The 24,589-nt window shown below is 50.8% G+C and overlaps 6 protein-coding genes and 4 long non-coding RNA genes across 10 annotated transcripts in view; 5 read left to right on the top strand and 5 right to left on the bottom strand.

Annotated features, from left to right (window-relative positions):
• LOC138194862 (snaclec 5-like) overlaps window positions 1-4,168 on the bottom strand; it is a 31,432-nt gene extending 27,264 nt beyond the window's left edge. Inside the window, exons 1-3 of the mRNA XM_069143881.1 lie at window positions 3,767-4,168; window positions 3,350-3,394; window positions 3,042-3,170 (exon numbers count right to left, since the gene is read on the bottom strand). Coding sequence (XP_068999982.1) covers window positions 3,042-3,170; window positions 3,350-3,394; window positions 3,767-3,886 — 294 coding nt within the window. The 5' untranslated portion in view covers window positions 3,887-4,168. The remainder of the gene's footprint in view (window positions 1-3,041; window positions 3,171-3,349; window positions 3,395-3,766) is intronic.
• LOC138194861 (snaclec 5-like) lies at window positions 333-2,554 on the top strand. The gene is made up of 6 exons (XM_069143880.1): window positions 333-734; window positions 1,107-1,151; window positions 1,325-1,453; window positions 1,844-1,962; window positions 2,100-2,185; window positions 2,292-2,554. The coding sequence occupies exons 1-6, from the start codon at window positions 615-617 to the stop codon at window positions 2,465-2,467; spliced, it is 675 nt and encodes a 224-aa protein (XP_068999981.1). The 5' UTR covers window positions 333-614; the 3' UTR covers window positions 2,468-2,554.
• Window positions 4,169-4,847: 679 nt separating the features above from the next.
• LOC138194868 (neoverrucotoxin subunit alpha-like) lies at window positions 4,848-6,200 on the bottom strand. Its single transcript, XM_069143886.1, has one exon. The coding sequence runs from the start codon at window positions 6,044-6,046 to the stop codon at window positions 5,402-5,404; it is 645 nt and encodes a 214-aa protein (XP_068999987.1). The 5' UTR covers window positions 6,047-6,200; the 3' UTR covers window positions 4,848-5,401.
• Window positions 6,201-6,984: 784 nt separating this feature from the next.
• LOC138194870 (uncharacterized) lies at window positions 6,985-7,808 on the top strand. The gene is made up of 3 exons (XR_011177963.1): window positions 6,985-7,365; window positions 7,503-7,588; window positions 7,695-7,808. It is a non-coding gene; the product is annotated as an uncharacterized lncRNA (long non-coding RNA).
• A 1,153-nt stretch (window positions 7,809-8,961) lies between these two features.
• LOC138194864 (neoverrucotoxin subunit alpha-like) lies at window positions 8,962-10,279 on the top strand. The gene has a single exon (XM_069143883.1). The coding sequence runs from the start codon at window positions 9,114-9,116 to the stop codon at window positions 9,756-9,758; it is 645 nt and encodes a 214-aa protein (XP_068999984.1). The 5' UTR covers window positions 8,962-9,113; the 3' UTR covers window positions 9,759-10,279.
• A 2,335-nt stretch (window positions 10,280-12,614) lies between these two features.
• On the bottom strand, window positions 12,615-13,519 carry LOC138194858 (uncharacterized). Its single transcript, XR_011177962.1, has 3 exons — window positions 13,207-13,519; window positions 12,984-13,069; window positions 12,615-12,877 (listed from the first exon to the last, which is right to left on the bottom strand). It is a non-coding gene; the product is annotated as an uncharacterized lncRNA (long non-coding RNA).
• An 820-nt stretch (window positions 13,520-14,339) lies between these two features.
• Window positions 14,340-15,659, top strand: LOC138194857 (neoverrucotoxin subunit alpha-like). Its single transcript, XM_069143875.1, has one exon. The coding sequence runs from the start codon at window positions 14,494-14,496 to the stop codon at window positions 15,136-15,138; it is 645 nt and encodes a 214-aa protein (XP_068999976.1). The 5' UTR covers window positions 14,340-14,493; the 3' UTR covers window positions 15,139-15,659.
• A 2,443-nt stretch (window positions 15,660-18,102) lies between these two features.
• On the bottom strand, window positions 18,103-19,009 carry LOC138194855 (uncharacterized). The gene is made up of 3 exons (XR_011177961.1): window positions 18,695-19,009; window positions 18,472-18,557; window positions 18,103-18,365 (listed from the first exon to the last, which is right to left on the bottom strand). It is a non-coding gene; the product is annotated as an uncharacterized lncRNA (long non-coding RNA).
• Window positions 19,010-19,837: 828 nt separating this feature from the next.
• LOC138194854 (neoverrucotoxin subunit alpha-like) lies at window positions 19,838-21,157 on the top strand. The gene has a single exon (XM_069143874.1). It carries the CDS (start codon window positions 19,992-19,994, stop codon window positions 20,634-20,636), a length of 645 nt encoding a protein of 214 aa, XP_068999975.1. The 5' UTR covers window positions 19,838-19,991; the 3' UTR covers window positions 20,637-21,157.
• Window positions 21,158-23,483: 2,326 nt separating this feature from the next.
• Window positions 23,484-24,453, bottom strand: LOC138194853 (uncharacterized). Its single transcript, XR_011177960.1, has 3 exons — window positions 24,076-24,453; window positions 23,853-23,938; window positions 23,484-23,746 (listed from the first exon to the last, which is right to left on the bottom strand). It is a non-coding gene; the product is annotated as an uncharacterized lncRNA (long non-coding RNA).
• Between the last annotated feature and the right edge of the window lie 136 nt (window positions 24,454-24,589).

Below are 24,589 nucleotides of genomic sequence, written 5' to 3'. Positions count from 1 at the left end.
CCTGTCTCCTGCTGTCCTCCTGCTGGCATCCTCCCTGTCTCCTGTTGACTTCTTGCTGACCTCCTCCCTGTCTCCTACTGTCCTCCAGCTGACCTCCGGCTGACCTCCTCCCTGTCTCCGGCTGACCTCCTGCTGACCTCCTCCCTGTCTCCTGCAGGAGTGAACCTGAAGACGTGGAGCATCCAGCTGGTTGACGACGGTCTGGAGGAGAACCACGAGACGTTCATGGTCTCCCTGAAGAAGCCGAGGAACGCAGTGCTGGGTCGGAGGAGGTCCTCCAGGGTGGAGATCCTGGAGCCCAGAGGAGGTGCTGAACCGGTTCTGACCAAAGTTCTTCAGCTCTCCTCATCGACGTCTTCGAATCAGAGGAAACTGAAACCAGCTGATTCACTGTTTCAGTCTCTCAGGATGCTGCAACCCAGACGACCTGAAGGTGGAGAAGGACCAGCGGCCTCCTCCTCCTTCTCCTCCTCCTCCTCCTCGTCTGCCTGATCCTCCCCAGCTGCAGGAGGAGGAGGAGGACCTCGTCACCGACATCGAGGCGGAGCTGCTGTGGGAGAACCAGCCCGACCCTTCCCGAGGAGACGTCCCGAACCGCCGGCCCTACCAGGACGATGTGGGGGGGGAGGGCACGGGACCAGACCGCCCCCAGCTACGGCCACGCCCCCAGCTACGGCCACGCCCACAGGGCTGGTGCTGGCAGCAGTGGAAGGCTCAAACATGGAGGATTGAAGGTGAGTGTTTCTCACTGATTAAAGGACCGAACTTGGAGAACCCTAATGTTCTCTGATGTTCTGATGTTCTCTGATGTTCTCTGATGTTCTAATGTTCTCTGATGTTCTGATGTTCTAATGTTCTCTGATGTTCTAATGTTCTCTGATGTTCTAATGTTCTCTGATGTTCTGATGTTCTCTGATGTTCTAATGTTCTCTGATGTTCTAATGTTCTCTGATGTTCTGATGTTCTAATGTTCTCTGATGTTCTGATGTTCTCTGATCTAATGTTCTCTGATGTTCTAATGATCTCTGATCTAATGTTCTCTGATGTTCTCTGATGTTCTGATGTTCTCCGTCTGTGTTTCTGTCTGTCAACTTGTGTCTGTTCAGGTTCTTCTGTCGGCAGAGAGAACGTCTGAGCAGAACGTCTGGACGGTAAGATTCAGTTCATCAGAGACCCACTGAACACGCTGAGGTAATGACTCCTCCTCTTCTTCCTCCTCCTCCTCCTCCTCCTCCTCCTCCTCCTCCTCTTCCTCCTCCTTCTCCTTCTCCTCCTCTTCCTCCTCCTCCTCTTCCTCCTCCTCTTCCTCCTCCTCCTCCATCAGTTCCACAGTCTGACTCCTCTCCGGCTGGAGGAGCTGCAGCCTGGTGATTCTCAGAGTCGCCTCCCGCAGGAGCTTCGGGTCGGAGATGCTCCTCACATGGATCATTCAGAACTGAGACAGCAGCGCAAGGTACACACACACACACACACACACACACACACACACACACACACACACACACAGACACACACACACACAGACACACACACATACACATACACACACACACAGACACACACACAGACACACACACAGACACACACACACACACACACAGACACACACAGACACACACACATACACACACACACAGACACATACACACACAGACACACACACACAGACACAGACAGACACACACACACACACACACAGACACATACACACACACACAGACACACACACACAGACACACACACACAGACACAGACAGACACACACACACACACACACACTCACACATGTTACGTCTGCAGCTTGTCCAAGGCTCTGACCTCTGACCTCTGACCTCTGTTTCAGACGGGGAGGTCGGTCAGCAGCTCGTGTGCTGACGGTTGGACTCATTACAGGAAACGCTGCTACACGGTGAGCTCGTCTGTGGCCAGCTGGGCCAGCGCCGAGCGGACCTGCTCTCTGCTGTGAGTACCCGGGTCCAGACAGTGTTCTGATGGTGTTCTGGTCCAGATGGTGTTCTGGTCCGGGTCCAGACAGGTTCTGGTCCAGACGGGTTCTGGTCCAGACGGTGTTCTGACATCGGTTCTCTGAACCTCCACAGGTTAAACAGCAGCCTGATCAGCGTTCGCTCCAGAAGAGACGTCAGCTGGTTCTGGCGGTTGGCCGGGAAGCAGCCCTTCTGGATCGGTGCGTTTCCTTTGGTTCTGATCCGTCCACTTCCCTCTGCTCCAATTAAAGGTTCTCATCAGAATCGATCTGCTGGTTTAATGGACCTGTCCTCGGTGTCCCTCAGGTCCGTCCGGAGGTCCTGGTCTCTGGACGTGGGCCGCCGGTCCCTCGTCGGACTCCGAGCGGCCCGACGGCGGTTCTGACTGCGTCCTGGTCGAAGGTCCCAGAAGGATCTCCAGCAGCTGCTCGGCCAAAACTCAACACGCCTTCATCTGTTCATCGCCGGCTCGCGCTCGCTGAGCTGCTCGCCGTCGTCACGGCGACGCTCGTCATGTTTACTGTCACGCTGCTCTGAACATTAAAACTCAATAAACTGAAGGAAGGAAATCTGGACTTTCTGTTTTCTACACAAACTGGTTCTGATGCAGAAGTTTCAGCTGCAATACCACCGAGGACCACTAGAGGTCGGCTCCAAAAAGCCTCACAGTGTGTGTGTCTGTGTGTGTGTGTGTGTGTGTGTCTGTCTGTGTCTGTGTGTGTGTGTCTGTGTGTGTATGTGTCTGTGTGTGTGTGTATGTGTGTGTGTCTGTGTGTGTGTGTCTGTCTGTGTCTGTGTGTGTGTGTGTGTGTGTGTCTGTCTGTGTCTGTGTGTGTGTGTCTGTGTGTGTATGTGTCTGTGTGTGTGTGTGTATGTGTGTGTGTCTGTGTGTGTCTGTGTGTGTGTGTGTGTGTGTCTGTGTGTGTGTCTGTGTGTGTGTCTGTGTGTGTGTGTATGTGTATGTGTGTGTGTCTGTGTGTGTGTCTGTCTGTGTGTGTGTGTGTGTGTGTGTGTGTGTGTGTGTGTGTGTGTGTGTGTGTGTGTGTGTGTGTGTACCTTGCGCTGCTGTCTCAGTTCTGAATGATCCATGTGAGGAGCATCTCCGACCCGAAGCTCCTGCGGGAGGCGACTCTGAGAATCACCAGGCTGCAGCTCCTCCAGCCGGAGAGGAGTCAGACTGTGGAACTGATGGAGGAGGAGGAGGAAGAGGAGGAGGAAGAGGAGGAGGAGGAAGAGGAGGAGAAGGAGAAGGAGAAGGAGGAGGAAGAGGAGGAGGAGGAGGAGGAGGAGGAGGAGGAGGAGGAAGAAGAGGAGGAGTCATTACCTCAGCGTGTTCAGTGGGTCTCTGATGAACTGAATCTTACCGTCCAGACGTTCTGCTCAGACGTTCTCTCTGCCGACAGAAGAACCTGAACAGACACAAGTTGACAGACAGAAACACAGACGGAGAACATCAGAACATCAGAGAACATCAGAGAACATTAGATCAGAGATCATTAGAACATCAGAGAACATTAGATCAGAGAACATCAGAACATCAGAGAACATTAGAACATCAGAACATCAGAGAACATTAGAACATCAGAGAACATTAGAACATCAGAGAACATCAGAACATCAGAGAACATTAGAACATCAGAGAACATTAGAACATCAGAGAACATTAGAACATCAGAACATCAGAGAACATTAGAACATCAGAGAACATCAGAGAACATCAGAACATCAGAGAACATTAGGGTTCTCCAAGTTCGGTCCTTTAATCAGTGAGAAACACTCACCTTCAATCCTCCATGTTTGAGCCTTCCACTGCTGCCAGCACCAGCCCTGTGGGCGTGGCCGTAGCTGGGGGCGTGGCCGTAGCTGGGGGCGGTCTGGTCCCGTGCCCTCCCCCCCCACATCGTCCTGGTAGGGCCGGCGGTTCGGGACGTCTCCTCGGGAAGGGTCGGGCTGGTTCTCCCACAGCAGCTCCGCCTCGATGTCGGTGACGAGGTCCTCCTCCTCCTCCTGCAGCTGGGGAGGATCAGGCAGACGAGGAGGAGGAGGAGGAGAAGGAGGAGGAGGCCGCTGGTCCTTCTCCACCTTCAGGTCGTCTGGGTTGCAGCATCCTGAGAGACTGAAACAGTGAATCAGCTGGTTTCAGTTTCCTCTGATTCGAAGACGTCGATGAGGAGAGCTGAAGAACTTTGGTCAGAACCGGTTCAGCACCTCCTCTGGGCTCCAGGATCTCCACCCTGGAGGACCTCCTCCGACCCAGCACTGCGTTCCTCGGCTTCTTCAGGGAGACCATGAACGTCTCGTGGTTCTCCTCCAGACCGTCGTCAACCAGCTGGATGCTCCACGTCTTCAGGTTCACTCCTGCAGGAGACAGGGAGGAGGTCAGCAGGAGGTCAGCCGGAGACAGGGAGGAGGTCAGCCGGAGGTCAGCTGGAGGACAGTAGGAGACAGGGAGGAGGTCAGCAAGAAGTCAACAGGAGACAGGGAGGATGCCAGCAGGAGGACAGCAGGAGACAGGGAGGAGGTCAGCCGGAGACAGCGAGGAGGTCAGCAGGAGACAGGGAGGAGGTTAGCAGGAGACAGGAAGAAGGTCAGCAGGAGGACAGCAGGAGACAGGGAGGAGGTCAGCAGGAGACAGGAAGGAGGTCAGCAGGAGGACAGCAGGAGACAGGGAGGAGGTCAGCAGGAGACAGGAAGGAGGTCAGCAGGAGGTCAGCAGGAGACAGGAAGGAGGTAGCGAAAAAATTTCCCCTCGGGCATTAATAAAGTAACTACCTAACCTAACCTAACATCAATGAACTCAAGCTGAATTAATGATTTTCTTTTTCACACAATATTTGCTTCATAGTGCTCCGTTTAAACAACGTGAAATAATTAAACAGCTTCAGTGTGTTCAAATCAGGCTTTCACTTTATTGAGTGTTTAACATGAGAAGAGTTACAGCAACTGAACAACTTCTATCTGTTGTTTTATCCCAACTTTCCCAGAATAAATGCACCCTCATGTTTAACATTTTCTAGATAAATCCATCACAATATTCATTATATTTTAAACATAAACCAGTTACACATTATTGAGCCGATAAAGATGGTAAAGGAAATATTTCTGTCAGCGACGTGTGTTTACAGACAGTTTATCTTAAAGCATTTCGAGAAGTTTAAACCCTGATCTGCCTCATCAACGTTATACAACAATCAAATCATCCAACACATACGTGTACGAGTATAAACAGAACCAGCTGATGCTGTCCCAGTTTGATCAGATCAGACGAGCGGATTAAAGAGCGCGAGATGAGACCAGTGGAGATGAAGTTGGGTTGTGAAGCGTTAAGAAGCATTTAATAATAAAGAAAGTCATTCAAAGGCCTCGTTCATGAACAACTGCTGACTAACGTTCACGCCATGATAGTCAGTCTGGTCTTATTCTACCGGGCACAAGGTCACGTAGTTACCAGGCTTTGCAAGCCAGAAGGCCGGATACAGCGGCTCAGAGAACCGGTTACGGAAAGTGTACAGGTGAGTCAGTGTGTCAGAACACACCTGGTAGAAAGACAGCGTGCCAGCAGGCCAGTTTAGATAAACCCCAACACGTTTCCAGCCAACATAGCAGAGACTGGTCATTTTATTTTCATGCCATGCACTTAAACCAGTGTTGTACCCAGTGCCATCCTCTTTGGGAAAAGACCAGAGACCATGGTACCAGGACAAATCATTATTTCCAAATGCAGAGACCTTACTGTCTTGTTTCCTGTCGATTCCTTTATATGCAACAGCAACACCCAAGTGTTCAACATACAGGTCACTCCGCTCTACCTCCCAGTAATGCTGTCCACTCAGACCCTCTCTGCACAGCACCTGAGGATGTTTGCCAAACCTCGCGGGGTTGTCAGGGTAGCCTTGATCCTCTCCATATGTCACCTTCTTGTTGTCGTCGGACAGAAGGACGTGGTTGTTGGCTGTGTTTGGGTCCAGCGGGGGGCGCTGGCGAGCCGTTTGGCCACGCCCACTCGCAAAACACGTCAGATGTATCGTCTCACCACGCCGGATGTATGTGACACATTTCATGAGGTTTCAAACCTTAAACACCAACTTCCTGTGTCACGGCGAGACATCCAACTTTGCCGCATCGTCACGGCGACGCCCATTGACAAAGTCGAACGAACGTCTCAATATATCATCAACTACATGTTTAGGTTGTTGTGACCCGACTTTACGTTCATGGGATCAACCAGCTCGATGTAGAATGTGAAAGTATGAAAAGTGTCATTTCCAGTGGCCAACAGGGGGCGCTATGACTATGAGAGAATATTCCCCCACAGGGGTCTTCAGGGCGGGGCTGTTATCATACCTGTGATGTTTGGAGAAGGTCGGTCCATGTACATACGATTTAAAGCAACTCCTAGTTTCATGGCGAGACCTCAAAATGGCCGCCTCTCACGGGCACACACATCGATGAAAACGAATTATTTATACAACTTTTAATCCCAAACATGTTTTCTATCCAGAGAACCGAAATTCAAGTCGGTCGGACAAAATCCCTCGGAGGAGTTCGACAAAGTACAACGTGTCAGAATTGCCCAAAATGGCGACTAAATTCAAAATGGTGGACTTCCTGTCCAGTTGACGTAACGGTGCAATGTAACTTTTTTGTGTGTCCACCGGATTTGGTGAATTTAGGTAAATGTGGCCGCCGGGGCATCTCTGTAGGGGGCGCTCTCGAGCCGTTTGGTCACGCCCACTCACGACTCCACTAGAATTAGAAATTTTTCGCCGGGAGACAAATGTGTTTCTACTTTGATGAGTTTTTGAATATGATAAAGCCTCTAAGAAGGAAAATCACTTTACGTAAGAATAATAAGGAAAGAGAAAAATAATTCCTTGGAAAAACAACAGAGCTTCGCACCCTAAAAACTGGACTGGCCTGTCAGACCACGTTCCTTCAGGACAGGCCCGCTCCTGTTTCACCTCATGAATCACAGAGATGAAGTTCAGGTGGTGTCTTTGAGGGAAGCTGAGAGAAGGAGGAGGTGAAAGAGGAAGGCTCGTTTCACACACACACACACACACACACACACACACACACACACACACACACACACACACACACACACACACACACATACACACAGACACACACACAGACACACACACACACACACACACAGACACAGACAGACACACACACACACACACACACACACTCACACATGTTACGTCTGCAGCTTGTCCAAGGCTCTGACCTCTGACCTCTGACCTCTGTTTCAGACGGGGAGGTCGGTCAGCAGCTCGTGTGCTGACGGTTGGACTCATTACAGGAAACGCTGCTACACGGTGAGCTCGTCTGTGGCCAGCTGGGCCAGCGCCGAGCGGACCTGCTCTCTGCTGTGAGTACCCGGGTCCAGACAGTGTTCTGATGGTGTTCTGGTCCAGATGGTGTTCTGGTCCGGGTCCAGACAGGTTCTGGTCCAGACGGGTTCTGGTCCAGACGGTGTTCTGACATCGGTTCTCTGAACCTCCACAGGTTAAACAGCAGCCTGATCAGCGTTCGCTCCAGAAGAGACGTCAGCTGGTTCTGGCGGTTGGCCGGGAAGCAGCCCTTCTGGATCGGTGCGTTTCCTTTGGTTCTGATCCGTCCACTTCCCTCTGCTCCAATTAAAGGTTCTCATCAGAATCGATCTGCTGGTTTAATGGACCTGTCCTCGGTGTCCCTCAGGTCCGTCCGGAGGTCCTGGTCTCTGGACGTGGGCCGCCGGTCCCTCGTCGGACTCCGAGCGGCCCGACGGCGGTTCTGACTGCGTCCTGGTCGAAGGTCCCAGAAGGATCTCCAGCAGCTGCTCGGCCAAAAACTCAACACGCCTTCATCTGTTCATCGCCGGCTCGCGCTCGCTGAGCTGCTCGCCGTCGTCACGGCGACGCTCGTCATGTTTACTGTCACGCTGCTCTGAACATTAAAACTCAATAAACTGAAGGAAGGAAATCTGGACTTTCTGTTTTCTACACAAACTGGTTCTGATGCAGAAGTTTCAGCTGCAATACCACCGAGGACCACTAGAGGTCGGCTCCAAAAAGCCTCACAGTGTGTGTGTGTGTGTGTGTGTGTGTGTGTGTGTGTGTGTGTGTGTGTGTGTGTGTGTGTGTGTGTGTGTGTGAAACGAGCCTTCCTCTTTCACCTCCTCCTTCTCTCAGCTTCCCTCAAAGACACCACCTGAACTTCATCTCTGTGATTCATGAGGTGAAACAGGAGCGGGCCTGTCCTGAAGGAACGTGGTCTGACAGGCCAGTCCAGTTTTTAGGGTGCGAAGCTCTGTTGTTTTTCCAAGGAATTATTTTTCTCTTTCCTTATTATTCTTACGTAAAGTGATTTTCCTTCTTAGAGGCTTTATCATATTCAAAAACTCATCAAAGTAGAAACACATTTGTCTCCCGGCGAAAAATTTCTAATTCTAGTGGAGTCGTGAGTGGGCGTGACCAAACGGCTCGAGAGCGCCCCCTACAGAGATGCCCCGGCGGCCACATTTACCTAAATTCACCAAATCCGGTGGACACACAAAAAAGTTACATTGCACCGTTACGTCAACTGGACAGGAAGTCCACCATTTTGAATTTAGTCGCCATTTTGGGCGATTCTGACACGTTGTACTTTGTCGAACTCCTCCGAGGGATTTTGTCCGACCGACTTGAATTTCGGTTCTCTGGATAGAAAACATGTTTGGGATTAAAAGTTGTATAAATAATTCGTTTTCATCGATGTGTGTGCCCGTGAGAGGCGGCCATTTTGAGGTCTCGCCATGAAACTAGGAGTTGCTTTAAATCGTATGTACATGGACCGACCTTCTCCAAACATCACAGGTATGATAACAGCCCCGCCCTGAAGACCCCTGTGGGGGAATATTCTCTCATAGTCATAGCGCCCCCTGTTGGCCACTGGAAATGACACTTTTCATACTTTCACATTCTACGTCGAGCTGGTTGATCCCATGAACGTAAAGTCGGGTCACAACAACCTAAACATGTAGTTGATGATATATTGAGACGTTCGTTCGACTTTGTCAATGGGCGTCGCCGTGACGATGCGGCAAAGTTGGATGTCTCGCCGTGACACAGGAAGTTGGTGTTTAAGGTTTGAAACCTCATGAAATGTGTCACATACATCCGGCGTGGTGAGACGATACATCTGACGTGTTTTGCGAGTGGGCGTGGCCAAACGGCTCGCCAGCGCCCCCCGCTGGACCCAAACACAGCCAACAACCACGTCCTTCTGTCCGACGACAACAAGAAGGTGACATATGGAGAGGATCAAGGCTACCCTGACAACCCCGCGAGGTTTGGCAAACATCCTCAGGTGCTGTGCAGAGAGGGTCTGAGTGGACAGCATTACTGGGAGGTAGAGCGGAGTGACCTGTATGTTGAACACTTGGGTGTTGCTGTTGCATATAAAGGAATCGACAGGAAACAAGACAGTAAGGTCTCTGCATTTGGAAATAATGATTTGTCCTGGTACCATGGTCTCTGGTCTTTTCCCAAAGAGGATGGCACTGGGTACAACACTGGTTTAAGTGCATGGCATGAAAATAAAATGACCAGTCTCTGCTATGTTGGCTGGAAACGTGTTGGGGTTTATCTAAACTGGCCTGCTGGCACGCTGTCTTTCTACCAGGTGTGTTCTGACACACTGACTCACCTGTACACTTTCCGTAACCGGTTCTCTGAGCCGCTGTATCCGGCCTTCTGGCTTGCAAAGCCTGGTAACTACGTGACCTTGTGCCCGGTAGAATAAGACCAGACTGACTATCATGGCGTGAACGTTAGTCAGCAGTTGTTCATGAACGAGGCCTTTGAATGACTTTCTTTATTATTAAATGCTTCTTAACGCTTCACAACCCAACTTCATCTCCACTGGTCTCATCTCGCGCTCTTTAATCCGCTCGTCTGATCTGATCAAACTGGGACAGCATCAGCTGGTTCTGTTTATACTCGTACACGTATGTGTTGGATGATTTGATTGTTGTATAACGTTGATGAGGCAGATCAGGGTTTAAACTTCTCGAAATGCTTTAAGATAAACTGTCTGTAAACACACGTCGCTGACAGAAATATTTCCTTTACCATCTTTATCGGCTCATTAATGTGTAACTGGTTTATGTTTAAAATATAATGAATATTGTGATGGATTTATCTAGAAAATGTTAAACATGAGGGTGCATTTATTCTGGGAAAGTTGGGATAAAACAACAGATAGAAGTTGTTCAGTTGCTGTAACTCTTCTCATGTTAAACACTCAATAAAGTGAAAGCCTGATTTGAACACACTGAAGCTGTTTAATTATTTCACGTTGTTTAAACGGAGCACTATGAAGCAAATATTGTGTGAAAAAGAAAATCATTAATTCAGCTTGAGTTCATTGATGTTAGGTTAGGTTAGGTAGTTACTTTATTAATGCCCGAGGGGAAATTTTTTCGCTACCTCCTTCCTGTCTCCTGCTGACCTCCTGCTGACCTCCTTCCTGTCTCCTGCTGACCTCCTCCCTGTCTCCTGCTGTCCTCCTGCTGACCTCCTTCCTGTCTCCTGCTGACCTCCTCCCTGTCTCCTGCTGTCCTCCTGCTGACCTTCTTCCTGTCTCCTGCTAACCTCCTCCCTGTCTCCTGCTGACCTCCTCGCTGTCTCCGGCTGACCTCCTCCCTGTCTCCTGCTGTCCTCCTGCTGGCATCCTCCCTGTCTCCTGTTGACTTCTTGCTGACCTCCTCCCTGTCTCCTACTGTCCTCCAGCTGACCTCCGGCTGACCTCCTCCCTGTCTCCGGCTGACCTCCTGCTGACCTCCTCCCTGTCTCCTGCAGGAGTGAACCTGAAGACGTGGAGCATCCAGCTGGTTGACGACGGTCTGGAGGAGAACCACGAGACGTTCATGGTCTCCCTGAAGAAGCCGAGGAACGCAGTGCTGGGTCGGAGGAGGTCCTCCAGGGTGGAGATCCTGGAGCCCAGAGGAGGTGCTGAACCGGTTCTGACCAAAGTTCTTCAGCTCTCCTCATCGACGTCTTCGAATCAGAGGAAACTGAAACCAGCTGATTCACTGTTTCAGTCTCTCAGGATGCTGCAACCCAGACGACCTGAAGGTGGAGAAGGACCAGCGGCCTCCTCCTCCTTCTCCTCCTCCTCCTCCTCGTCTGCCTGATCCTCCCCAGCTGCAGGAGGAGGAGGAGGACCTCGTCACCGACATCGAGGCGGAGCTGCTGTGGGAGAACCAGCCCGACCCTTCCCGAGGAGACGTCCCGAACCGCCGGCCCTACCAGGACGATGTGGGGGGGGAGGGCACGGGACCAGACCGCCCCCAGCTACGGCCACGCCCCCAGCTACGGCCACGCCCACAGGGCTGGTGCTGGCAGCAGTGGAAGGCTCAAACATGGAGGATTGAAGGTGAGTGTTTCTCACTGATTAAAGGACCGAACTTGGAGAACCCTAATGTTCTCTGATGTTCTGATGTTCTCTGATGTTCTCTGATGTTCTAATGTTCTCTGATGTTCTGATGTTCTAATGTTCTCTGATGTTCTAATGTTCTCTGATGTTCTAATGTTCTCTGATGTTCTGATGTTCTCTGATGTTCTAATGTTCTCTGATGTTCTAATGTTCTCTGATGTTCTGATGTTCTAATGTTCTCTGATGTTCTGATGTTCTCTGATCTAATGTTCTCTGATGTTCTAATGATCTCTGATCTAATGTTCTCTGATGTTCTCTGATGTTCTGATGTTCTCCGTCTGTGTTTCTGTCTGTCAACTTGTGTCTGTTCAGGTTCTTCTGTCGGCAGAGAGAACGTCTGAGCAGAACGTCTGGACGGTAAGATTCAGTTCATCAGAGACCCACTGAAACACGCTGAGGTAATGACTCCTCCTCTTCTTCCTCCTCCTCCTCCTCCTCCTCCTCCTCCTCCTCCTCCTCCTCCTCTTCCTCCTCCTTCTCCTTCTCCTTCTCCTCCTCTTCCTCCTCCTCCTCTTCCTCCTCCTCTTCCTCCTCCTCCTCCATCAGTTCCACAGTCTGACTCCTCTCCGGCTGGAGGAGCTGCAGCCTGGTGATTCTCAGAGTCGCCTCCCGCAGGAGCTTCGGGTCGGAGATGCTCCTCACATGGATCATTCAGAACTGAGACAGCAGCGCAAGGTACACACACACACACACACACACACACACACACACACACACACACACACACACACACACACACACACAGACAGACACACACACAGACACACACACATACACATACACACACACACAGACACACACACAGACACACACACAGACACACACAACACACACAGACACACACAGACACACACACATACACACACACACACAGACACATACACACACAGACACACACACACAGACACAGACAGACACACACACACACACACACACAGACACAGACAGACACACACACACAGACACACACACATACACACACACACAGACACATACACACACAGACACACACACACAGACACAGACAGACACACACACACACACACACACAGACACACACACTGTGAGGCTTTTTGGAGCCGACCTCTAGTGGTCCTCGGTGGTATTGCAGCTGAAACTTCTGCATCAGAACCAGTTTGTGTAGAAAACAGAAAGTCCAGATTTCCTTCCTTCAGTTTATTGAGTTTTAATGTTCAGAGCAGCGTGACAGTAAACATGACGAGCGTCGCCGTGACGACGGCGAGCAGCTCAGCGAGCGCGAGCCGGCGATGAACAGATGAAGGCGTGTTGAGTTTTGGCCGAGCAGCTGCTGGAGATCCTTCTGGGACCTTCGACCAGGACGCAGTCAGAACCGCCGTCGGGCCGCTCGGAGTCCGACGAGGGACCGGCGGCCCACGTCCAGAGACCAGGACCTCCGGACGGACCTGAGGGACACCGAGGACAGGTCCATTAAACCAGCAGATCGATTCTGATGAGAACCTTTAATTGGAGCAGAGGGAAGTGGACGGATCAGAACCAAAGGAAACGCACCGATCCAGAAGGGCTGCTTCCCGGCCAACCGCCAGAACCAGCTGACGTCTCTTCTGGAGCGAACGCTGATCAGGCTGCTGTTTAACCTGTGGAGGTTCAGAGAACCGATGTCAGAACACCGTCTGGACCAGAACCCGTCTGGACCAGAACCTGTCTGGACCCGGACCAGAACACCATCTGGACCAGAACACCATCAGAACACTGTCTGGACCCGGGTACTCACAGCAGAGAGCAGGTCCGCTCGGCGCTGGCCCAGCTGGCCACAGACGAGCTCACCGTGTAGCAGCGTTTCCTGTAATGAGTCCAACCGTCAGCACACGAGCTGCTGACCGACCTCCCCGTCTGAAACAGAGGTCAGAGGTCAGAGGTCAGAGCCTTGGACAAGCTGCAGACGTAACATGTGTGAGTGTGTGTGTGTGTGTGTGTGTGTGTCTGTCTGTGTCTGTGTGTGTGTGTGTGTGTGTGTCTGTGTGTGTGTCTGTGTGTATGTGTGTGTGTGTGTGTGTGTGTGTGTGTGTGTGTGTGTGAAACGAGCCTTCCTCTTTCACCTCCTCCTTCTCTCAGCTTCCCTCAAAGACACCACCTGAACTTCATCTCTGTGATTCATGAGGTGAAACAGGAGCGGGCCTGTCCTGAAGGAACGTGGTCTGACAGGCCAGTCCAGTTTTTAGGGTGCGAAGCTCTGTTGTTTTTCCAAGGAATTATTTTTCTCTTTCCTTATTATTCTTACGTAAAGTGATTTTCCTTCTTAGAGGCTTTATCATATTCAAAAACTCATCAAAGTAGAAACACATTTGTCTCCCGGCGAAAAATTTCTAATTCTAGTGGAGTCGTGAGTGGGCGTGACCAAACGGCTCGAGAGCGCCCCCTACAGAGATGCCCCGGCGGCCACATTTACCTAAATTCACCAAATCCGGTGGACACACAAAAAAGTTACATTGCACCGTTACGTCAACTGGACAGGAAGTCCACCATTTTGAATTTAGTCGCCATTTTGGGCAATTCTGACACGTTGTACTTTGTCGAACTCCTCCGAGGGATTTTGTCCGACCGACTTGAATTTCGGTTCTCTGGATAGAAAACATGTTTGGGATTAAAAGTTGTATAAATAATTCGTTTTCATCGATGTGTGTGCCCGTGAGAGGCGGCCATTTTGAGGTCTCGCCATGAAACTAGGAGTTGCTTTAAATCGTATGTACATGGACCGACCTTCTCCAAACATCACAGGTATGATAACAGCCCCGCCCTGAAGACCCCTGTGGGGGAATATTCTCTCATAGTCATAGCGCCCCCTGTTGGCCACTGGAAATGACACTTTTCATACTTTCACATTCTACATCGAGCTGGTTGATCCCATGAACGTAAAGTCGGGTCACAACAACCTAAACATGTAGTTGATGATATATTGAGACGTTCGTTCGACTTTGTCAATGGGCGTCGCCGTGACGATGCGGCAAAGTTGGATGTCTCGCCGTGACACAGGAAGTTGGTGTTTAAGGTTTGAAACCTCATGAAATGTGTCACATACATCCGGCGTGGTGAGACGATACATCTGACGTGTTTTGCGAGTGGGCGTGGCCAAACGGCTCGCCAGCGCCCCCCGCTGGACCCAAACACAGCCAACAACCACGTCCTTCTGTCCGACGACAACAAGAAGGTGACATATGGAGAGGATCAAGGCTACCCTGACAACCCCGCGAGGTTTGGCAAACATCCTCAGGTGCTGTGCAGAGAGGGTCTGAGTGGACAGCATTACTGGGAGGTAGAGCGGAGTGACCTGTATGTTGAACACTTGGGTGTTGCTGTTGCATATAAAGGAATCGACAGGAAACAAGACAGTAAGGTCTCTGCATTTGGAAATAATGATTTGTCCTGGTACCATGGTCTCTGGTCTTTTCCCAAAGAGGATGGCACTGGGTACAACACTGGTTTAAGTGCATGGCATGAAAATAAAATGACCAGTCTCTGCTATGTTGGCTGGAAACGTGTTGGGGTTTATCTAAACTGGCCTGCTGGCACGCTGTCTTTCTACCAGGTGTGTTCTGACACACTGACTCACCTGTACACTTTCCGTAACCGGTTCTCTGAGCCGCTGTATCCGGCCTTCTGGCTTGCAAAGCCTGGTAACTACGTGACCTTGTGCCCGGTAGAATAAGACCAGACTGACTATCATGGCGTGAACGTTAGTCAGCAGTTGTTCATGAACGAGGCCTTTGAATGACTTTCTTTATTATTAAATGCTTCTTAACGCTTCACAACCCAACTTCATCTCCACTGGTCTCATCTCGCGCTCTTTAATCCGCTCGTCTGATCTGATCAAACTGGGACAGCATCAGCTGGTTCTGTTTATACTCGTACACGTATGTGTTGGATGATTTGATTGTTGTATAACGTTGATGAGGCAGATCAGGGTTTAAACTTCTCGAAATGCTTTAAGATAAACTGTCTGTAAACACACGTCGCTGACAGAAATATTTCCTTTACCATCTTTATCGGCTCATTAATGTGTAACTGGTTTATGTTTAAAATATAATGAATATTGTGATGGATTTATCTAGAAAATGTTAAACATGAGGGTGCATTTATTCTGGGAAAGTTGGGATAAAACAACAGATAGAAGTTGTTCAGTTGCTGTAACTCTTCTCATGTTAAACACTCAATAAAGTGAAAGCCTGATTTGAACACACTGAAGCTGTTTAATTATTTCACGTTGTTTAAACGGAGCACTATGAAGCAAATATTGTGTGAAAAAGAAAATCATTAATTCAGCTTGAGTTCATTGATGTTAGGTTAGGTTAGGTAGTTACTTTATTAATGCCCGAGGGGAAATTTTTTCGCTACCTCCTTCCTGTCTCCTGCTGACCTCCTGCTGACCTCCTTCCTGTCTCCTGCTGACCTCCTCCCTGTCTCTGTCTCCTGCTGTCCTCCTGCTGACCTCCTTCCTGTCTCCTGCTGACCTCCTCCCTGTCTCCTGCTGTCCTCCTGCTGACCTTCTTCCTGTCTCCTGCTAACCTCCTCCCTGTCTCCTGCTGACCTCCTCGCTGTCTCCGGCTGACCTCCTCCCTGTCTCCTGCTGTCCTCCTGCTGGCATCCTCCCTGTCTCCTGTTGACTTCTTGCTGACCTCCTCCCTGTCTCCTACTGTCCTCCAGCTGACCTCCGGCTGACCTCCTCCCTGTCTCCGGCTGACCTCCTGCTGACCTCCTCCCTGTCTCCTGCAGGAGTGAACCTGAAGACGTGGAGCATCCAGCTGGTTGACGACGGTCTGGAGGAGAACCACGAGACGTTCATGGTCTCCCTGAAGAAGCCGAGGAACGCAGTGCTGGGTCGGAGGAGGTCCTCCAGGGTGGAGATCCTGGAGCCCAGAGGAGGTGCTGAACCGGTTCTGACCAAAGTTCTTCAGCTCTCCTCATCGACGTCTTCGAATCAGAGGAAACTGAAACCAGCTGATTCACTGTTTCAGTCTCTCAGGATGCTGCAACCCAGACGACCTGAAGGTGGAGAAGGACCAGCGGCCTCCTCCTCCTTCTCCTCCTCCTCCTCCTCGTCTGCCTGATCCTCCCCAGCTGCAGGAGGAGGAGGAGGACCTCGTCACCGACATCGAGGCGGAGCTGCTGTGGGAGAACCAGCCCGACCCTTCCCGAGGAGACGTCCCGAACCGCCGGCCCTACCAGGACGATGTGGGGGGGGAGGGCACGGGACCAGACCGCCCCCAGCTACGGCCACGCCCCCAGCTACGGCCACGCCCACAGGGCTGGTGCTGGCAGCAGTGGAAGGCTCAAACATGGAGGATTGAAGGTGAGTGTTTCTCACTGATTAAAGGACCGAACTTGGAGAACCCTAATGTTCTCTGATGTTCTGATGTTCTCTGATGTTCTCTGATGTTCTAATGTTCTCTGATGTTCTGATGTTCTAATGTTCTCTGATGTTCTAATGTTCTCTGATGTTCTAATGTTCTCTGATGTTCTGATGTTCTCTGATGTTCTAATGTTCTCTGATGTTCTAATGTTCTCTGATGTTCTGATGTTCTAATGTTCTCTGATGTTCTGATGTTCTCTGATCTAATGTTCTCTGATGTTCTAATGATCTCTGATCTAATGTTCTCTGATGTTCTCTGATGTTCTGATGTTCTCCGTCTGTGTTTCTGTCTGTCAACTTGTGTCTGTTCAGGTTCTTCTGTCGGCAGAGAGAACGTCTGAGCAGAACGTCTGGACGGTAAGATTCAGTTCATCAGAGACCCACTGAACACGCTGAGGTAATGACTCCTCCTCTTCTTCCTCCTCCTCCTCCTCCTCCTCCTCCTCCTCCTCCTCCTCCTCCTCTTCCTCCTCCTTCTCCTTCTCCTTCTCCTCCTCTTCCTCCTCCTCCTCTTCCTCCTCCTCTTCCTCCTCCTCCTCCATCAGTTCCACAGTCTGACTCCTCTCCGGCTGGAGGAGCTGCAGCCTGGTGATTCTCAGAGTCGCCTCCCGCAGGAGCTTCGGGTCGGAGATGCTCCTCACATGGATCATTCAGAACTGAGACAGCAGCGCAAGGTACACACACACACACACACACACACACACACACACACACACACACACACACACACACACACACACAGACAGACACACACACAGACACACACACATACACATACACACACACACAGACACACACACAGACACACACACACACACACACAGACACACACAGACACACACACATACACACACACACACAGACACATACACACACAGACACACACACACAGACACAGACAGACACACACACACACACACACACAGACACAGACAGACACACACACACAGACACACACACATACACACACACACAGACACATACACACACAGACACACACACACAGACACAGACAGACACACACACACACACACACACAGACACAGACAGACACACACACACAGACACACACACATACACACACACACAGACACATACACACACAGACACACACACACAGACACAGACAGACACACACACACACACACACACAGACACACACACTGTGAGGCTTTTTGGAGCCGACCTCTAGTGGTCCTCGGTGGTATTGCAGCTGAAACTTCTGCATCAGAACCAGTTTGTGTAGAAAACAGAAAGTCCAGATTTCCTTCCTTCAGTTTATTGAGTTTTAATGTTCAGAGCAGCGTGACAGTAAACATGACGAGCGTCGCCGTGACGACGGCGAGCAGCTCAGCGAGCGCGAGCCGGCGATGAACAGATGAAGGCGTGTTGAGTTTTGGCCGAGCAGCTGCTGGAGATCCTTCTGGGACCTTCGACCAGGACGCAGTCAGAACCGCCGTCGGGCCGCTCGGAGTCCGACGAGGGACCGGCGGCCCACGTCCAGAGACCAGGACCTCCGGACGGACCTGAGGGACACCGAGGACAGGTCCATTAAACCAGCAGATCGATTCTGATGAGAACCTTTAATTGGAGCAGAGGGAAGTGGACGGATCAGAACCAAAGGAAACGCACCGATCCAGAAGGGCTGCTTCCCGGCCAACCGCCAGAACCAGCTGACGTCTCTTCTGGAGCGAACGCTGATCAGGCTGCTGTTTAACCTGTGGAGGTTCAGAGAACCGATGTCAGAACACCGTCTGGACCAGAACCCGTCTGGACCAGAACCTGTCTGGACCCGGACCAGAACACCATCTGGACCAGAACACCATCAGAACACTGTCTGGACCCGGGTACTCACAGCAGAGAGCAGGTCCGCTCGGCGCTGGCCCAGCTGGCCACAGACGAGCTCACCGTGTAGCAGCGTTTCCTGTAATGAGTCCAACCGTCAGCACACGAGCTGCTGACCGACCTCCCCGTCTGAAACAGAGGTCAGAGGTCAGAGGTCAGAGCCTTGGACAAGCTGCAGACGTAACATGTGTGAGTGTGTGTGTGTGTGTGTGTGTGTGTCTTTCTGTGTCTGTGTGTGTGTGTGTGTGTGTGTCTGTGTGTGTGTCTGTGTGTATGTGTGTGTGTGTGTGTGTGTGTGTGTGTGTGTGTGTGTGTGTGTGTGTGAAACGAGCCTTCCTCTTTCACCTCCTCCTTCTCTCAGCTTCCCTCAAAGACACCACCTGAACTTCATCTCTGTGATTCATGAGGTGAAACAGGAGCGGGCCTGTCCTGAAGGAACGTGGTCTGACAGGCCAGTCCAGTTTTTAGGGTGCGAAGCTCTGTTGTTTTTCCAAGGAATTATTTTTCTCTTTCCTTATTATTCTTACGTAAAGTGATTTTCCTTCTTAGAGGCTTTATCATATTCAAAAACTCATCAAAGTAGAAACACATTTGTCTCCCGGCGAAAAATTTCTAATTCTAGTGGAGTCGTGAGTGGGCGTGACCAAACGGCTCGAGAGCGCCCCCTACAGAGATGCCCCGGCGGCCACATTTACCTAAATTCACCAAATCCGGTGGACACACAAAAAAGTTACATTGCACCGTTACGTCAACTGGACAGGAAGTCCACCATTTTGAATTTAGTCGCCATTTTGGGCAATTCTGACACGTTGTACTTTGTCGAACTCCTCCGAGGGATTTTGTCCGACCGACTTGAATTTCGGTTCTCTGGATAGAAAACATGTTTGGGATTAAAAGTTGTATAAATAATTCGTTTTCATCGATGTGTGTGCCCGTGAGAGGCGGCCATTTTGAGGTCTCGCCATGAAACTAGGAGTTGCTTTAAATCGTATGTACATGGACCGACCTTCTCCAAACATCACAGGTATGATAACAGCCCCGCCCTGAAGACCCCTGTGGGGGAATATTCTCTCATAGTCATAGCGCCCCCTGTTGGCCACTGGAAATGACACTTTTCATACTTTCACATTCTACATCGAGCTGGTTGATCCCATGAACGTAAAGTCGGGTCACAACAACCTAAACATGTAGTTGATGATATATTGAGACGTTCGTTCGACTTTGTCAATGGGCGTCGCCGTGACGATGCGGCAAAGTTGGATGTCTCGCCGTGACACAGGAAGTTGGTGTTTAAGGTTTGAAACCTCATGAAATGTGTCACATACATCCGGCGTGGTGAGACGATACATCTGACGTGTTTTGCGAGTGGGCGTGGCCAAACGGCTCGCCAGCGCCCCCCGCTGGACCCAAACACAGCCAACAACCACGTCCTTCTGTCCGACGACAACAAGAAGGTGACATATGGAGAGGATCAAGGCTACCCTGACAACCCCGCGAGGTTTGGCAAACATCCTCAGGTGCTGTGCAGAGAGGGTCTGAGTGGACAGCATTACTGGGAGGTAGAGCGGAGTGACCTGTATGTTGAACACTTGGGTGTTGCTGTTGCATATAAAGGAATCGACAGGAAACAAGACAGTAAGGTCTCTGCATTTGGAAATAATGATTTGTCCTGGTACCATGGTCTCTGGTCTTTTCCCAAAGAGGATGGCACTGGGTACAACACTGGTTTAAGTGCATGGCATGAAAATAAAATGACCAGTCTCTGCTATGTTGGCTGGAAACGTGTTGGGGTTTATCTAAACTGGCCTGCTGGCACGCTGTCTTTCTACCAGGTGTGTTCTGACACACTGACTCACCTGTACACTTTCCGTAACCGGTTCTCTGAGCCGCTGTATCCGGCCTTCTGGCTTGCAAAGCCTGGTAACTACGTGACCTTGTGCCCGGTAGAATAAGACCAGACTGACTATCATGGCGTGAACGTTAGTCAGCAGTTGTTCATGAACGAGGCCTTTGAATGACTTTCTTTATTATTAAATGCTTCTTAACGCTTCACAACCCAACTTCATCTCCACTGGTCTCATCTCGCGCTCTTTAATCCGCTCGTCTGATCTGATCAAACTGGGACAGCATCAGCTGGTTCTGTTTATACTCGTACACGTATGTGTTGGATGATTTGATTGTTGTATAACGTTGATGAGGCAGATCAGGGTTTAAACTTCTCGAAATGCTTTAAGATAAACTGTCTGTAAACACACGTCGCTGACAGAAATATTTCCTTTACCATCTTTATCGGCTCATTAATGTGTAACTGGTTTATGTTTAAAATATAATGAATATTGTGATGGATTTATCTAGAAAATGTTAAACATGAGGGTGCATTTATTCTGGGAAAGTTGGGATAAAACAACAGATAGAAGTTGTTCAGTTGCTGTAACTCTTCTCATGTTAAACACTCAATAAAGTGAAAGCCTGATTTGAACACACTGAAGCTGTTTAATTATTTCACGTTGTTTAAACGGAGCACTATGAAGCAAATATTGTGTGAAAAAGAAAATCATTAATTCAGCTTGAGTTCATTGATGTTAGGTTAGGTTAGGTAGTTACTTTATTAATGCCCGAGGGGAAATTTTTTCGCTACCTCCTTCCTGTCTCCTGCTGACCTCCTGCTGACCTCCTTCCTGTCTCCTGCTGACCTCCTCCCTGTCTCCTGCTGTCCTCCTGCTGACCTCCTTCCTGTCTCCTGCTGACCTCCTCCCTGTCTCCTGCTGTCCTCCTGCTGACCTTCTTCCTGTCTCCTGCTAACCTCCTCCCTGTCTCCTGCTGACCTCCTCGCTGTCTCCGGCTGACCTCCTCCCTGTCTCCTGCTGTCCTCCTGCTGGCATCCTCCCTGTCTCCTGTTGACTTCTTGCTGACCTCCTCCCTGTCTCCTACTGTCCTCCAGCTGACCTCCGGCTGACCTCCTCCCTGTCTCCGGCTGACCTCCTGCTGACCTCCTCCCTGTCTCCTGCAGGAGTGAACCTGAAGACGTGGAGCATCCAGCTGGTTGACGACGGTCTGGAGGAGAACCACGAGACGTTCATGGTCTCCCTGAAGAAGCCGAGGAACGCAGTGCTGGGTCGGAGGAGGTCCTCCAGGGTGGAGATCCTGGAGCCCAGAGGAGGTGCTGAACCGGTTCTGACCAAAGTTCTTCAGCTCTCCTCATCGACGTCTTCGAATCAGAGGAAACTGAAACCAGCTGATTCACTGTTTCAGTCTCTCAGGATGCTGCAACCCAGACGACCTGAAGGTGGAGAAGGACCAGCGGCCTCCTCCTCCTTCTCCTCCTCCTCCTCCTCGTCTGCCTGATCCTCCCCAGCTGCAGGAGGAGGAGGAGGACCTCGTCACCGACATCGAGGCGGAGCTGCTGTGGGAGAACCAGCCCGACCCTTCCCGAGGAGACGTCCCGAACCGCCGGCCCTACCAGGACGATGTGGGGGGGGAGGGCACGGGACCAGACCGCCCCCAGCTACGGCCACGCCCCCAGCTACGGCCACGCCCACAGGGCTGGTGCTGGCAGCAGTGGAAGGCTCAAACATGGAGGATTGAAGGTGAGTGTTTCTCACTGATTAAAGGACCGAACTTGGAGAACCCTAATGTTCTCTGATGTTCTGATGTTCTCTGATGTTCTCTGATGTTCTAATGTTCTCTGATGTTCTGATGTTCTAATGTTCTCTGATGTTCTAATGTTCTCTGATGTTCTAATGTTCTCTGATGTTCTGATGTTCTCTGATGTTCTAATGTTCTCTGATGTTCTAATGTTCTCTGATGTTCTGATGTTCTAATGTTCTCTGATGTTCTGATGTTCTCTGATCTAATGTTCTCTGATGTTCTAATGATCTCTGATCTAATGTTCTCTGATGTTCTCTGATGTTCTGATGTTCTCCGTCTGTGTTTCTGTCTGTCAACTTGTGTCTGTTCAGGTTCTTCTGTCGGCAGAGAGAACGTCTGAGCAGAACGTCTGGACGGTAAGATTCAGTTCATCAGAGACCCACTGAACACGCTGAGGTAATGACTCCTCCTCTTCTTCCTCCTCCTCCTCCTCCTCCTCCTCCTCCTCCTCCTCTTCCTCCTCCTTCTCCTTCTCCTTCTCCTCCTCTTCCTCCTCCTCCTCTTCCTCCTCCTCTTCCTCCTCCTCCTCCATCAGTTCCACAGTCTGACTCCTCTCCGGCTGGAGGAGCTGCAGCCTGGTGATTCTCAGAGTCGCCTCCCGCAGGAGCTTCGGGTCGGAGATGCTCCTCACATGGATCATTCAGAACTGAGACAGCAGCGCAAGGTACACACACACACACACACACACACACACACACACACACACACACACACACACACACACACACACAGACAGACACACACACAGACACACACACATACACATACACACACACACAGACACACACACAGACACACACACAGACACACACACACACACACACAGACACACACAGACACACACACATACACACACACACACAGACACATACACACACAGACACACACACACAGACACAGACAGACACACACACACACACACACACAGACACAGACAGACACACACACACAGACACACACACATACACACACACACAGACACATACACACACAGACACACACACACAGACACAGACAGACACACACACACACACACACACAGACACACACACTGTGAGGCTTTTTGGAGCCGACCTCTAGTGGTCCTCGGTGGTATTGCAGCTGAAACTTCTGCATCAGAACCAGTTTGTGTAGAAAACAGAAAGTCCAGATTTCCTTCCTTCAGTTTATTGAGTTTTAATGTTCAGAGCAGCGTGACAGTAAACATGACGAGCGTCGCCGTGACGACGGCGAGCAGCTCAGCGAGCGCGAGCCGGCGATGAACAGATGAAGGCGTGTTGAGTTTTGGCCGAGCAGCTGCTGGAGATCCTTCTGGGACCTTCGACCAGGACGCAGTCAGAACCGCCGTCGGGCCGCTCGGAGTCCGACGAGGGACCGGCGGCCCACGTCCAGAGACCAGGACCTCCGGACGGACCTGAGGGACACCGAGGACAGGTCCATTAAACCAGCAGATCGATTCTGATGAGAACCTTTAATTGGAGCAGAGGGAAGTGGACGGATCAGAACCAAAGGAAACGCACCGATCCAGAAGGGCTGCTTCCCGGCCAACCGCCAGAACCAGCTGACGTCTCTTCTGGAGCGAACGCTGATCAGGCTGCTGTTTAACCTGTGGAGGTTCAGAGAACCGATGTCAGAACACCGTCTGGACCAGAACCCGTCTGGACCAGAACCTGTCTGGACCCGGACCAGAACACCATCTGGACCAGAACACCATCAGAACACTGTCTGGACCCGGGTACTCACAGCAGAGAGCAGGTCCGCTCGGCGCTGGCCCAGCTGGCCACAGACGAGCTCACCGTGTAGCAGCGTTTCCTGTAATGAGTCCAACCGTCAGCACACGAGCTGCTGACCGACCTCCTCGTCTGAAACAGAGGTCAGAGGTCAGAGGTCAGAGCCTTGGACAAGCTGCAGACGTAACATGTGTGAGTGTGTGTGTGTGTGTGTGTGTGTGTCTGTCTGTGTCTGTGTGTGTGTGTGTGTGTGTGTCTGTGTGTGTGTCTGTGTGTATGTGTGTGTGTGTGTGTGTGTGTGTGTGTGTGTGTGTGTGTGTGTGTGTGTGTGTGTGTGTGTGTGTGTGTGAAACGAGCCTTCCTCTTTCACCTCCTCCTTCTCTCAGCTTCCCTCAAAGACACCACCTGAACTTCATCTCTGTGATTCATGAGGTGAAACAGGAGCGGGCCTGTCCTGAAGGAACGTGGTCTGACAGGCCAGTCCAGTTTTTAGGGTGCGAAGCTCTGTTGTTTTTCCAAGGAATTAT

The sequence above is a fragment of the Embiotoca jacksoni genome, unplaced genomic scaffold (assembly GCF_022577435.1).
Source record: "Embiotoca jacksoni isolate LCO1_2020_lvr unplaced genomic scaffold, fEmbJac1.0.p SCAF_116, whole genome shotgun sequence".
Taxonomy (NCBI): domain Eukaryota; kingdom Metazoa; phylum Chordata; class Actinopteri; family Embiotocidae; genus Embiotoca; species Embiotoca jacksoni.
Note: the sequence above shows the minus strand (reverse complement) of the source record. Positions and strands in the feature narration are given on the sequence as shown.

Coding starts and splice junctions, on each gene's coding strand:
- LOC138194854 (XM_069143874.1), top strand. CDS start 19,992: ATGAAATGTGTCACATACATCCGGCGTGGTGAGACGATACATCTGACG.
- LOC138194868 (XM_069143886.1), bottom strand. CDS start 6,046: ATGAAATGTGTCACATACATCCGGCGTGGTGAGACGATACATCTGACG.
- LOC138194861 (XM_069143880.1), top strand. CDS start 615: ATGTGGGGGGGGAGGGCACGGGACCAGACCGCCCCCAGCTACGGCCAC. Junction 735..1,106: donor TCAAACATGGAGGATTGAAG/GTGAGTGTTTCT, acceptor GTGTCTGTTCAG/GTTCTTCTGTCGGCAGAGAG. Junction 1,963..2,099: donor GAGCGGACCTGCTCTCTGCT/GTGAGTACCCGG, acceptor GAACCTCCACAG/GTTAAACAGCAGCCTGATCA.
- LOC138194857 (XM_069143875.1), top strand. CDS start 14,494: ATGAAATGTGTCACATACATCCGGCGTGGTGAGACGATACATCTGACG.
- LOC138194864 (XM_069143883.1), top strand. CDS start 9,114: ATGAAATGTGTCACATACATCCGGCGTGGTGAGACGATACATCTGACG.